Raw genomic sequence first — 15,135 nt, 5'->3', positions numbered from 1 at the left:
TCTTTGCTCTCTTCTTGAAGACATGGGGATGGTTGTCTGCAGGGACGGAAATGGTGATGAATTCTGCCGTGACAACACAAAGGAATCCAACGAAAACTGCAGTATTACCAGCCAAAGCAAAAACAAAAAACACACTGCAGACTCCTATGTGCCAGATGCAGGCAATGTTTATTATACCAAATATTTTATGCAGTTGAAAATACCACCTTATAACAAACCACCGTGTCATTCGCTACTTAGTTAGAATATCCCTCCCCCTCCTCCTGTAAGCTACAAAAATAGCTAGTCAGAATCAGACACCAAGGGTGGCCCATCCCAAAGCTGGAGACTTACAACCAATGAGCAAGCTCTCTCATATCTTAAAGACCAGCTCTGGCTATTCACGTTCCCAAAAAATTGGGATCTTAAACAAATAGAAAAATGTTCTACCGTTTGTCTGGTAGTACTACTTTCTAATCGTGTTAGACAGAAGGAAGCTGAAACCAGAGATTGAGACATATCTTGCCATGGTCTCCCTTGTCCATTTGGCACATCTCTCTAGATGCACCATTTCCAGATTATCTCAGTGTCCTTGCCCCTACCTCCCCACCCCCTCCAGCATCTTTCCACAAATCTGCTGTCAGACACCCCTCCCCAGGGGTCCAGTCAGTATTCCTCTTCTCTCATTCCTGTTCAGTCTCCCTTTTGAAGGTCCAGCACCTCTTTCTGCTCCATCCTAGCATTTCTTCTCCCTACCCCCACATAGATACATAAAAAAAGCCTCCCACTCCAATAGTATCTCATTCCATTCCTTTTTCCTCCTTCTGAAGGACTCTGCCCCCAGACTTGCATAACAATGCCCAGGTGTTTAGGGCAGCAGTAGCGATCCCCAGTCACTGATGTCCATGCTGATCGAGGCTCAAAATAGCACATAATTTGCAGCCACCATTTTGAGCCTCAGAGCCGGCACAGGAAGCAGCTGCAGCTATCACTGCTGCTGCCTGCCCTACCCTAGACACATCACTCCAGTAGATCCAGGGAGGAGGTAGTGGGTAGCTACTGGGAAGGATAGAGGGATGCTTTTTGGCTGAGAGGCCAGCTAGCTTTCACAATTGCCTTAGTTTTCTGTAACTCGTTTATTAATCACGTTACCTTGTAACTCGTTCTGAGATCTCTGGGGAGGATGGGATATAAAATAAATTAAATAAAGGGGTGTCCTGGAGCAGAAGTCGGGGGGGGGGGGAACTTTGCTTGTCCTCCCCGACTAGGGTTACCTATTTTGAGCAGTAAAACCCCAAACACATAGTCCTGCCCTGTTCCACCTCTGGTCCCACCTCCACAAAGCCTCTTCTCATCTTCCCCAATGAGTTCCAGCTGTATCTAGAGGGCCTGGAGCATGCGTTGATGTGTGCGATGGCCATCTGTGCATGCTGAGGCCCTCTAAATATGGCTGGAGCTCGTCAGGGCTTTCCAAAACCTGGACGGTCCTCTAAGGAGGACCCGTCCATCTGGTAACCCTATCCCTGAATAGAGAGGAGGCTTTTGGCATGCAAGCTGGAAAACAGAGCCCAGTGCATAGGTTATACACCAAATGCACGCAACTTGGTAAGTGTGGAATACTCACCCTGGATTGGCTTCTCATATGCCAGGTTCCATTTTGCAGAAGGGTTTCTGGAAGGAGGATCCAATCTGTAGCACAAGCGATAGTCAACCTAGATACAAAGAGACAGAAAAAGCCACTGGAGATTGAAAACCAATGTAACCAGCTCATTCCCTCTGTACATCCCAGTGACCGCTTAGATTTACCTTGGTTTTTATATTTGCGGTATATTAAATAAATTGAACTTGAACTTATATGGTTCTAGAACAAAGGTGAGGACAGGATCGAGACATCCAAGCTTTACTTTCCCTACTGTGGCCTAGCAGCTCCCCCCTACCCCCATGACCTGCAGCAACACCACCTCTGCTACCAGCAGTTTCACAGGCTTCCCTCTGCTATATCCAGCAAACAGAAATTAGATCAATGAGACCTGGACACATCAAGGGGAAGCCTGCAAGGCTGATGCTAGCAGCAGATCAGAGGGAGAACTGATGGGCTACAGAGGCAAGGGGGCTAATTTTTGGTTGGTTAGTTAAAACAAACTAACAAAACAAAAAAAAAAAAAGTTGACAAAACAATGTTCTTGACCTTCCTTTATTTCTTCAATTTTAAAAAATATCCACATCAACCATATTAAAAACTAACCCGACACGGGCCATGTTTCAGCTAACAAAGCCTTTCAAGGGTCCAGTCATTAAACATGCTGGTATTATAGAATCAGTGTTCAAATTTCAAATATTGCTTATAGAACAAGGCAGGGCTAACAGCTGATACAATAACCGCCCTGCCTTGTTCTACAAGCGATATTTGAAATTTGAACACTGATTCTACAATACCAGCATGTTATTTAAAGAACAGACCCTTGAGGAAGGGTATTTCGTCCACACTTTGTTTTGTTGTTGGTTGGTTAGAGGGCGAGTAGCCTAATGATTAGTGCAGTGGACTTCTGATACTAGGGAACTAGATTCAATTCCCAGCGCAGCTCCTGACCTTCGAAAAGTTAGTATTCCATTGCCTCTGGGACAAAAGCACTAGGGACAGAGAAAGTACCTGCATTTAATGTGTACACTTCTCCCTCTGTATTCACGATTTTGTCGGCCGACTTTGTCCCCAAAAATTACATCACTCTTAAAACTTTGAAGGCACCTCAAGAGGTTCACTTTGTCTTGGGACCCCACTTGCACCCGAGCCGAGAGGCAGAGAGAAACTTCCCACTTGGCAGGTCTCTGCACACCCTGCCATTGGCTGCAGAGGAAACCGACACCCAATGAAAGGGTAACAAAAAGCAGCGCACACATATGGGAGGAAGGGGAGGTGGGGTGAGCGAGAGAGAGGTGCAGATAGAGGGGGCATGGAGCACGGGGAGCCGCTAATCATGTCCGAGCAAGGGGCGGGGAGGTGATCATTGGTGCCGGCCGCCATGCACTCAAGTGTGTACTTCCCCCCCCTGCTCAGAAGCTCTTTTAAATCCCCATAGTACACTACTGCATTTGCAGTTTTAATGGTAAAAATGCCGACTTTTACAGAAAACCGTGAACAAATCAAAAATTTGCAGTTTTTCCATATTCGCGTCTATCTGGAACGCGTCCACCGCGAATACGCATTGCTTTTATATAGTAGTACTATGGACCAATTAGTAGTAGTGGTAGTTTTGGCAGGCTCATTCATAGTGATAGGCCCATCTGTTTCTCGACTGGCACCTATCTGTACCTGAAGGTTGAACTGAACTTTTAGAAGAGCCTGAGCTAAAAGTGAATGTAGTTGCCTTTCCCAGGTACATTAGTAGGGTAATGTGTGAAAAGGCTGCATGTACTCCAATTGCAATGTTTAATAAATGGGAAAATCCTGTGGGGGCCCAAGAACGAGGCGGCTCCAAAGGCAGGCAATACAGTATACATTGAAGTTTACAAAGCAAAAAAATAATTCTATGGACATTTATTTTTTTTAAAAAGCTTTTAATCCACTTATACCACAACAAGTGTCAAAACACATTAAAAACAAAAATGTAATCATTCAAATTTTTTTTTTTTTAATACCGCTTCTTAATTTCTTAAAATGCTTTATCAAAAGTGATGACTATCCCTGGGAGCCCATTTCTTTTTACATTTTCCCTGTAAATGCTTAATCCTATTTGAATCAAATAAATATCATTTCTTTGATCCCAAACAATTAAAGGCTTTTCTTGAAAATAAGCTAAGATAAATGTTCAAGCTGTGGGTCCAAGGGAAGAAATTGGAGAATAGTCTAATGAGGATGATTGTGTGAAATTAGCCGAGACATCATTAGTTATTTGTATTTCTTAAATTGTAGTGCCTCTTTTTCCTAATTTTCTCCCTCCTTTAAATTGTGGGCTTATAGGGGATTTAGCCATATAAATTTGCTTAATACAGGAATATATAATCCTATTTTCATTTTTATTTTTGTTATAATAAGTGTTTGTAATGGCTATTTTCTGTTGAGACATGTAATAAGTTCAATTAAAATTTAAATAAAATAAAAAAAAAAAGTAGATGTCTTCAGTTTTTTTTAAAGCTCTACTTATCCTTATTTCTCAATCTACCAACTAAATGGTTCCATAATTTAACCCCTGCCACTGAAATGGCCACGGCTCTTGTCCTAGCATATTTTACCTTGCGTTATTTCCATCTACAGACACATTGTACTTTCTGATCTTAAAATTCAACATGGATGATGAAATGTCACTACCCGAGACATACCATTCATTCCCTGATGGAATTGCCCGACATATTAAACACTACATGAGATTTAATAAGCAACCAATGTAATTGCTGCAATAATGGATGCTGCATAATCAAACTTAATGCAAAAAAAAATAAAAAAAATTAACCTTGCTACAGCATTTTAAACCAATTGCAAAGCCCTGCACCTGGGTGCTGACATTCTAGCAGCTGCTGAACAGAGACTCAACTACCACACTAAAACCAGCGCTTTCACCATACAGTTTGTCTGCTATGAAAAAAATGCCGAACTACAGACCATACGTGATCCTTCATAGAAGAGAAAATCAGTCCAAAAAAAGCATTCATGAGCAGGAGGTTATATGATATGTATGTTTTTTTTTTGTTTGTTTTTTTACAAGTGACAAGTAAGTAGGCAGCGATAGATATATATATATATTTTTTTTTTGGGGGGGGGGATAGAATCAGAACACACATTTCATGTCAGAGAAACATGAATGGTGTTAAGACAAAATGTACCAACCTCACCAGTGCCAAGGCTCTCAGGTGGTCTCTGGTGACACCTGGTGGCCACACAACTTTTTAGAAGAGTGAATTGCAGAACAAGAGTCAAGTCCTATCTATGCCGTTCTCCCAAGGGAGCCCAGAACGGTTTACATGAATTTATTCAGGTACTCAAGCATTTTTCCCTGTCTGTCCTGGCAGGCTCACAATCTATCTAATGTGCCTGGGGCAATGTATTTGCATGGGATGGGGGTAAAACAGGGAACAGACTACCCATGTTCACACCAAGTTACACTGGCTACCACAGTGGCCTTCTTACCTGAGTGCCCTCAGCTGCTGAAGTAGTACACCTTGTATCACTCTCCAGAATATGCTGCTGTCCGCCATCTGTCCCCGGCTGATCTAGAAAGCGTTTACCAAATGAGATTTGTTTCTCAGCAAAAGGAATCTAAATGATTTTTACACTTTAGAGAGAAGAAATCTGTTCTTGCTTTGCTGGGTTTTGATTTCTAAATCAGAAAGGTACCTGGATCTTGTCTTCCTCTGCCAATTCTCTCATAATTTAGTTAAGATAAAACAGGATAAATTACACAAGTCTTCCTACGCCACTCCCTCCCCCCAACAAACTCTAGAGGAAACCCCTAAACAGCACTGAAGTTGGCAGAGCAAATGGAATACATGCATGCTTTACTCATGTGACATGTGAGCAAGCAGGATAGCAGGAATCTATTTCATAGCACAGAAAAAAATATATATTGTCAGGCGACTGCTGAGCTGAACATCAGTATTTGTACTGAGTGCCAGGCATGAGCTGCCTAGCCCTGTACCCATCTGTTCACTTCAGAGCCAACCTTCCTTTTAGCCCACACAGACCTGCTGTTCTTTTCCATCCTCCCATAAAATTGTTTACTAGCGCAAAATACCACTCGTGACACCCAAGCACTAGGAGCTCAAGCATGACTGCTTCTGCTTCACTATCATGGGAGCCTCCCTGTCATTCACATGGACCCTGGTCTGCCACATCACATCCTGAACACATTTTCAAGAGGGAAGCCATGAAAGTCTGGTCCTTCAAAAGCTTATGCCTCAAACCAGGGGAGTCTAGGAACTGCCTCATTCCATCCAGAACACAGGCTACCAGATAAACTAGCCCTATAATACCACCTTTTATATTACAGCAGCGTCTCTGAAAAGTGTGTCCCGAAGAGATGCCGGGTGTGCCACAAGAGATTCCAGAATTTTACTTTTATTTTAAACAAATTTCCTTCATAAGTACACACTAGAATAGATGACATATACGTCACATACGCAAGAGTCTGTCAATGTTATGCGCATACAGATACAACCGCCCAAACAAGCATCATTTAATAAACATTCTTTGACTTGATTGGTCATTGAAAACCAAAGGCAAGTAATTTTTGTTTTGTTTTTTATTGAGCAAAAAAAGCAATCAAGGCTTTGTTACCATTTGGATCTTATCTTTGCAAGCATGGAATTTCAGCTCTGACAAATTTGAAAAAAAAAAAAAAAAATTAGAATGACTGCAGATGGTGAATGATGAAATGCGTGTCTGCTTGTTGACTATCGAGACGCATTTTGAATTAACTTGCACTCAAAAATAAGCACATCCATCGCATTGATTAGCAATTCTATTCTATCTACTTTAGTTTCACCACTGTTACAATTACCCATAAATAGCTTACAGAACATTAGATAAATAATTCTCAAATGCAATTTTTTATTGGTTTACAATTTCAGTTATAATGTGCTGTGAAAAACAGTTGCTCAGTTTAGTGTGCCAGAGCTAAAAATGTTTCAGACACTGTATTACAGTGTACCACACAGCTTTAATGTTAGTCGCCAATATTCTAAGCGAGTCCTTCTACACTTCTCCCTCCGTATTTGCTGTGATAGGGGATTAACAGACCCGCAAATACAGAAAAACCGTGAATAATTTTCCTGTTATTCGCCGTTTCCTATTAAAAATCTTCGTGAATATGGTGAAACCGCGAATAACATGGTGAAGAAAGTGCTGGGAATCAGCGATTCGCTGTAAATGCTTGGAATCGGTGATTTCTCTATGTAAACTGATGTAATTGGGGGGGAGGGAGCCAAACTAAAAACTGCAAATAATCGAAACTGCAAATGCTGAAACCGCAAATATGGAGGGAGAAGTGTAGAAGCTCATGAACCTCCAGGCTCCAAGAAGGGAGGATCCTTGAACATTCCTTGTAGTCCAGAAATTTTAGGGACTCGTTACATCTCACCCCCACCTCCACTTGAAAAGTTGTGTTGCGTGCACTTCTTGGACTCAAGATTGTATGTAGATGTTGATGGATCTTGTTATTTAATATGCTCATATGAAATGGACATAAAGGCAGACGGACATTCTTCAGCCCTACTCAGGGCTGGTAAAAACCTGGGCATGCTATAAGGATATGATCTCAAAGAAATTCTTTGGCCTATTAAGTATTAAAGAGTAATAACAGCAGGTTTGTGATCCTAATTTGCTCCCAGTTTTTTCTACCAGCTAGGTTTCTTCTTATTATGTTATAGGAAGACAAAGATAAATCAGTATTCCTACAATACATTAAATAGCAATTGTGTGTCAGGTAACTAGCCTGGAATTATTTTTCTGAACCAAATTGGAAGGTAAAACTAACAGCTAGCCCAGAGCCCCCACACCAAACTTATCTCTAGCTACACCCCAATATAACAGCATTGCACACCTACAGTTAATGTAGCTTCCACAATGCTTATATGAAATCAGGAGCCAGGACACAGACAGGGTGGGAAATCCATGCCAAACCCTAGCTAGAGAGCCGAGTAGCTTTAATGCAAAGCAGAGGCTATGCTTACACTATTACACCAGAATAAGACACTACTGTACCTTGTACAGTACTTTATTTTAATATGCCAACTTAACTAGCATTTTAATATGCCAACTTAACTAGCATTATAGCAAGGCAGGATTAAACTTTAAAAAGGGCCACAGGAGGACATGGGCTTCCCAATTATATTACAAAGATCCCCCCCCCCCCCCCCCAAGTGAAAGCCTGCATGGTTCTGATTGCAGATAAGAACCCATCAGAGGCGATAAATCATCAAGTTCTCCTGTAGGCTGGAGAACTTGACAAGACAGAACAAGCCAGATCTCTAGGATAGCAAAAGCAGCGGCACTAGTCCCTCCCTGTCAACAACTGACTTCCCAGGGTAAAAGTCTTGTCTCAGAGTCATTGACTTGGTACAGCCAAGGAAAGTATTTGGGCATTATTAAGTGCTTACAACTTAAGCGTACCCTGCTTATGACATGAAAAAGTCATATGCCTCCAAACAACTTTTTTTTTTTGGGGGGGGGGGGGGGAAGTATGAAACATTAAGATTGTAATAGAGACAGAGAGAAAAACATACACACAACTTTAAGAACATAAGCAATGCCTCTGCTGGGTCAGACATGAGGTTCATCGTGCCCAGCAGTCCGCTCACACGGCAGCCCAACAGATCCAGGACCTGCGCAGTAATCCTCTATCTCAGTGGTCTCAAACTCAAACCCTTTGCAGGGCTACATTTTGGATTTGTAGGTACATGGAGGGCCTCAGAAAAAAATAGTTAATGTCTTATTAAAGAAACTAGTCTTATAGCCCGTTACATTAACAGGTGCTAGAATACATGTGTGTGTGTGTCTATTTATTTCTTTCTCTCTCTCTCTCCTTAGCTGCTTTCTTTCTTTGTCTTTCTTTTTCTTTGGCTGTCCATCACCACCCCTTGCCTGCTCCTCCTGTCCATTCTCCCTTCCTTTTACCTCCCCTGTGTCGACCACCACCCCTTCAGTTCTCCTTATGCAGCAGCAGTCCTTCTCCCTTTGTTTTACCTCCCCCCTGTCCAGCAGCACCTCCCTTCTCCCCCTGTCCAACATTAGGCCTCCGTTCCTTTTTCTTCACCCCCCCCCCCCCCGTCCATCAGCACCTCTTTCCTTCTCCCCCTGTCTAGCAGTAGGCGTCCCTTCCTTTTTCTTCTCCCCTCCTTGCTCTGCCCCTGATCAGAGGCTCCCGACAGCCGCCCAGTTGCACCCATTGGAAAAGTTCCCTCTGCGGCATCCCGCACCCCTCCTGACGCGACTTCCGCTGTCCCGCAACTGCCCCGGTGTCTTTCTTCTTGTCTTTGTTTCCCTTCCTCCCTCTGTCTGTCTGTCCAAAGCAGCATTTCCTCCCCCCACACCAGTTCCCTGTGCACCTGTCCCTGTGTCTTTCTGTGTCCCTTCCTCCCTCTGTCTGTCTGTCCATCCAAAGCAGCATTCCCTCCCCCCACACCAGTTCCCTGTGCACCTGTCCCTGCGTCTTTCTTCTTGTCTTTCTGTGTCCCTTCCTCCCTCTGTCTGTGCAAAGCTGCATTCCCTCCCCTTTCCATTTCCCTCCCCCCACACCAGTTTCCTGTGCCTGCATTAGCATTTCCTCTACCCTCTTTCCCTTCCCACAGTCGCGACTACAAACACGGGCCCGAGTCCTTTGTCGCCCCCCCTTCCCTTCCCTTCCCGCGGGCCCGACTGGCGATTTAAGCAGCGTGTCAGCACTCTTCACACGCTGCTTCGGGTCCTTCTACTGCCCTGATTTACTCTGGCACGTCCGGAGCAAATCAGGGCAGTAGAAGGGCCCGAAGCAGCGTGTGAAGAGTACTGACACGCTGCTTAAATCGCCAGTCGGGCTCGCAGTAAGGGAAGAGGGGGCGGCGGCAAATGAGTAAGGTCCCGGGCAGCGGAAAGTTGCTGGGCTCCTCGGTGGGGGCGCTGAGTGGCCACGATCCCTCTCCTCCCAGACCCCCCTCCCCCCCCGGAGGAACGGAGATCAGCGGCTACAGCCCCTGGCTTCGGCGTCTTCTATCCACTGCGGCCAACCCTAGCGGAAACAGGAAGTAGTCAGAGAGGGCGGGCCGCAGTGGACAGAAGACACCAAAGCCAGGTGAAGACAGCATTTAAAAGCGGGTGAGCCGGCGAGACGGAGGAGGTGTTGGTTTTGGCAGTGAGTGAGGGGGGGAATCGCCGGCTGTGCTTTCACGATCTGTCCTCCGCATACGCACTCTGGCCACGAGGCCAGACCGTAAGCCGCACATGCCACTTCCTAGCTGCAGCTCATGGAAAACGCCTAGGAACTGCGCATGCGCGGCTTACCGTTTTATTATATTAGATGACAATTTTGCATGAGATAAAACTCTTTATAGTTTATAAATCTTTCCTTTTGGCTAAGTCTTAATAATAATATTGTAATTTATAGCTAAAGAGACAAATGATCAAGAAACTGTTTTATTATACTTTTGTGATTATAAAACATACCGAGGGCCTCAAAAAAGTACCTAGCGGGCCACATGCATGTTTGAGACCTCTGCTCTATCTATCCCCTTTTCCAGCAGGAAATTGTCCAGTCCTTTCTTGAACCCCTGTACCATACTCTGCCCTATTACGCCCTCTGGAAGCGCATTCCAGGTGTCCAACACACGTTGGGTAAAGAAGAACTTCCTAGCATTCGTTTTGAATCTGTTCCCTTTCAACTTTTCCGAATGCCCTCTTGTTCTTTTATTTTTCGAAAGTTTGAAGAATCTGTCCCTCTCTTTGACCCGTTAAATTTTTTTTTTTTTTTCTAGCGTTCCCAAGTTAGTAGCAATTTGTTATAACCATTAGAAATCATTCTTAGTCTATCGTAAATTAAATGTATAGATGAGCAAATCCCGTAAAGCTTAATTATAGAAGCACTGAATCCCCGCGAGGGACGACGACACACGAAGCCCTATAACTTCTGAGAAAGTCATCCGCTATCTAACAGAAGAACAATCCGCCAGTGGGGAATCAATTCAAGCAATAAAGATAACCATAGTCCCTGCCCTGAGAAAGGTTAGGTACTTCTAAAAGAACACCAATATTCTTGAATAACCTGGGAAAGGACAGCAAAAAGCACTCCTGAGGCAGCTCCAGATTTTAGCAGAGGCCGGCATGGTGCTTCCGAGACCTTTCAGCTCTGCGGCCCTGCCTCCCCACTTGAATAGCCCAGCTGTGCCGTTAAGAAAAGCAGCCGCCCCTCGGCCTGTATCAGGGCAAGTCACAGCTGCTCGCTATTAAGCGCCGTCTAATCACCCCCTAATACAACAAGGCTGGTGGTTGGCTTTTAGGTTAACAAAATGATCTTAAATATGGCCTTTGATGTTCGAAAAACAATAGAACTTTGCACGTGCAAGATCATACCCAAGCGTTATAAAGAGACACTTTTTTTTTTTTTTTAGGATGTTAATTACTAATTGGATTCAATTAATTCTCTTGAGTTTGAAGTTAATGAGGACCGAATTGCCTCGGCTATTCTATCGCGATTTGGCGCCACGCTATGTGTAACGGAAGTAACTTGGTCGTTGGGGTTAAGAATTAGACAGATACGTCCAAGACCTGTCCCTTAAATTTAGACGCTTGTTAAGTATAATTTGTGTATGTGCATAGAAAAAGGCTAGAAAACAGAAACACCTTAAATAACAAAATTAATATTTTTAAATTGTGTCTGGCTGTTTTTATGCTTTATTTTGTTATCATCACGTTTAATTTTTGTCTTTTGTTTTATGATAATGATAGCTAGAAGCGGCCTGGATCTGGCAAAAGGAGGAGCGGGTTTAAAACAGGAAACTAATCTGGTTCCAGTTTCCCCCCTGTATAGAAATGGAGTTTGAATTGCTAGACGTAAAGGGAAGGGGATTTGATATACATGTACCCCTTTCAGAGGTTACAATCAAATGTTAAAGCACTTCTTTTGTGCTTTGGGTGATGGAGGGTTAAGTAACTTGCTCAAGGCCACAAAGCCCTGCAGTGGAAATCATACCCAGATCCCCTATTTCAGGCTGCTCTATTAACCACTAGGTTAACTCCTCCACTCCCTACAAATTACATCATCCACATCATGCTCACACATCACCCATGCTCCAGTCCTCAGGTCACCACTTTATTTATTTTATACATAGCAAAAGAATCAGCTCTGTGGGAGCTGTGGATTCTTGCACACACCCCCATAGTGAACTGTGGATTCTTGCAGTCCCCCCCCCCCCCCATAGTGAACAAAATCTTTGACTCTGGCTAGGGGAAAGTAATTTCTTTTTTGGTTTAGTATCCCCACTAATTTTGAAAAGTTGACTGCTATGTTCCATAGATGGGTAAAGCCAGGACTGATAGTTATTCTTTAGATCACTGTTCTTCAACCTAATCTAATTAATCTAATCTAAACCTTAAGTTTATATACCGCATCATCTCCACAAATATGAAGCTTGACACGGTTTACAAGAACTTAAAAATATAGGTAGAGAAGGAAAAGGTTTACATGAACTTATAAGTAGAAGGGAAGAAAAAGGGGGGAGGATAGAATTACAATTTGGTGAAAAGCCAAGTTTTCAGTTGTTTGCGGAATAATTGGAGGTTCGCGGACCGGTGCCTGTCCACAGGAAATTTCTGCCGGTCCACGCAGGGCTGGCAAGATTAAGGTGACCATAGGTCCCGTTTTCAGACCACCTGTCCCATTGTCCCCACACACAGCTTCTGGATAGCAACCCGAAGCTGTGCTCGGGTACAACGGGACAGGCGATCATTTCCTGTCCCTACCTGTCGCGCAAAAAAAAAAAAAGCTTCCCTCCTTCCTTTCTCTGGGTCGGGTGCTATCTTACCACCCTGCTGCTGCTAAAGCCGACAGGAAGTCTTCTTTTCGACGTCAATTCTGATGTCAGAGAGGACGTTCTGGGCCAGCCAAACGCTTCTAGCTGTCTTAGGCTCTCTCAGACCAGGGGGCAGTTGCCCTAGTTGCACTCCCCTAACACTATTCCTGTCATGTATAACTGCAGTATTCCTGTTAGCATGATATTTCTGTGTAGCATTCTATAATAATTTGGCTTATTCAGTTTTCTTGATAGTAGAGGGGATATATGTGAAGGGGAGGGGAGACAGGGGTTTTGTTGGTCCTTGCTCTGTATATTTATAAAGTGACAATTGTACAGAATATTGTTTCTTTTTATACTTTAATAAAATATGTTCAATATAAAATCAACTGAGACTTGTGCGGATGGGATCAGATGGTTTGCGGGGACTGAGCGGAGGTGGGGCGGGAATGTGTTTTTTAAATTTCAGTCTTAGTAGTTTGCCGATCCACAAAATAATTCTTTTATTTCTGCCAGTCCACGGGTGTAAAAAGGTTGAAAAACACTGCTCTAGAGCAGAGTCGGCAGTTGCGCTGAGGTGCAGGAAGGTCCCCCGATGACTCATCTTCCAGCTTTGCTCTGGAAGAAGTAAGTTATGTCAGATGGGGTGGACCCGGCAGACGCAGTCATCGCGGGTCCTTGCCGTAACACCCTGCGTCTGCTGGGTCAATCCCCTCCGACGTAACTTACTTCTTACGGAGCAAAGCCTGGAGTCAACACGGGACCTTCCAGCACGTGGCTGCCGACTCTGCTCCAGAGCTAGTACGTCGGAGTGGGGTGGACCGGCAGCTACAGTCATCGTGAGAAAGGAGCAGGACTGCTGGAATGAAAGAGTGGTACAGGGAGAGAAAGGGGGCAGGGTGGTATGGAAGGGTGGTGCTGATGGAATTGATGTACAGGGAAAGGAGAGAGAGACATAAGGGGGAAGGATACTGGATGGAATTGGATCGGAGGGAAATAAAGGGGACAGATGCTGATTGAAGAGGGGTGGATTAAGAGAGAAAAGGCAGACATTGGATGGTAGTGTGGCAGGTAGAGGGGGAGCCTATGCTGGATGGAAGTGCAGATGGGAGAGATAAGGGAGCAAATGCAGGAAGGAAATGGGAGGAGAGAAAGAGGGGAGCAGATACTAGATGGAAGGGGTAGAGAAAGAGGGCACATGATGGAAGGAGGGGATAAATAAAAGGAGGGCACATGATGGGAGGAAAAGGATTGAGTAGGGAAATACTGGAGGGGGTGAAGGAAAGAGGTGGCGAGCTGTAGGTAGACAGTAAAAAAGGAAATTGATGAGAGGGTAGTAAGAACGTAATCTAGATGGATGCAGAAAATAAATTGAAAAGGAAAATGAGGGAAGAAAGGGATTGCAGAAGAGAGGTGTGGGAGAGGGAAGGAGAGGAGAGAGATGCCAGACCAATGGGGGTGAAAGGAGAGATGGAAGGGGGAGGCATACAGTTTCTGGAAGGGGCATAGGAGAGAAGATGCCATATAGGGGCAGAGAGATGGCAGACAATGGATTGAAGGAAGAGAGTAACAAGATGAGGAAAGCAGAAACCAGAGAAGACAAAAGTAGAACAAAAATTTTCTATGTATTTATTGCTTTAGGAGACATGTGTCACTGTTTCTGTGGTGTTGCTTTGTATGCAGAGTCCAGCTTCTTGCTGGTTCAATTTAACCTTTGTCTATGTATTTCTATTTTATCCCCCCTTTTACAAAACTGCGGAGCTTTTTTTAACACCAGCCGTGGTGGTAGCAGTTCTGATGCTCAGTATTCCATGAGCGTCAGAGCTGTTACCACCATGGCTAAAATCCACACTACAGTTTTGTAAAAGGGGGAGGGGTTAGTTTGTGATGACATTTCATACTAAGCGAAGGTGTTTTCTGTGTTCTGTGTGTTCAAAAGATATGGTTTTCTTTTAGGATTGATGGTGTAGGATTGATCTGTTCTAGTCTGGCTTGTTTAGTTTTACAATGGGTGTATTGCTGTTGTACTGCTCACTGCAGTATGTAAGATGCTGCTTTTTCCTAGGTACTCATGTGTGACGTGTGGCTTGTTACTAAAAATCATGTTTTTCATACAGATGGGGGGTGTGTGCCAAAAAATGATGGGCCCCGGGTGTCACATATGCTAGGTACGCCACTGCTAAGGACATGGGAATGAGGCACTGGGGGGAACTAAAGACATGGGAAGGAAGCACTGGGGGCACTAAAGACAGGAAGGGGCACTAAGGACATGGGAAGGAGGCACTGAGGGCACTAAGGACATGGGAAGGAGGCACTGGGGGTACTAAAGACATGGGAAGGAAGCACTGGGGGCACTAAAGGCAGGAAGGGGCATTAAGGACGGAGGCACTGGGGGCACTAAAGGCAGGAAGGGGCACTAAGGACATGGGAAGGAGGCACTGGGGGCACTAAGGACATGGGAAAGAGGCACTGAGGGCACTAAAGACATGGGAAGGAGGCACTGGGGGCACTAAGGACATAGGAAGGAAAGAGGGAGATAATAGAAAGGAACATTTCTTGGGCCTGAGTGCAGAAAGAAAGAAATGAAAGAAAGGATACAGACAGAAGAAAACGCAACCAGAGACTCATGAAATCACCAGACAGCAAAGGTAGGAAAAATGATTTTATTTTCAATTTAGTGATCAA

The 15,135-nt window shown here is 44.3% G+C and overlaps 1 protein-coding gene across 1 annotated transcript in view; it reads right to left on the bottom strand.

The window, feature by feature from the left end:
* The window catches only part of LOC117362835 (shootin-1-like), a 30,339-nt gene extending 19,417 nt beyond the window's left edge, over positions 1–10,922 (bottom strand). Inside the window, exons 1-3 of the mRNA XM_033949872.1 lie at positions 10,704–10,922; positions 5,102–5,184; positions 1,604–1,691 (exon numbers count right to left, since the gene is read on the bottom strand). Of these exons, the coding sequence (XP_033805763.1) occupies positions 1,604–1,691; positions 5,102–5,184; positions 10,704–10,764 (232 nt within the window). The 5' untranslated portion in view covers positions 10,765–10,922. The remainder of the gene's footprint in view (positions 1–1,603; positions 1,692–5,101; positions 5,185–10,703) is intronic.
* Positions 10,923–15,135: the final 4,213 nt, after the last annotated feature.

This window comes from Geotrypetes seraphini, chromosome 6, assembly GCF_902459505.1.
Source record: "Geotrypetes seraphini chromosome 6, aGeoSer1.1, whole genome shotgun sequence".
Taxonomy (NCBI): domain Eukaryota; kingdom Metazoa; phylum Chordata; class Amphibia; order Gymnophiona; family Dermophiidae; genus Geotrypetes; species Geotrypetes seraphini.
The sequence above is the reverse complement of the archived record's forward strand: the minus strand, read 5'-3'. Positions and strand labels throughout refer to the sequence as shown.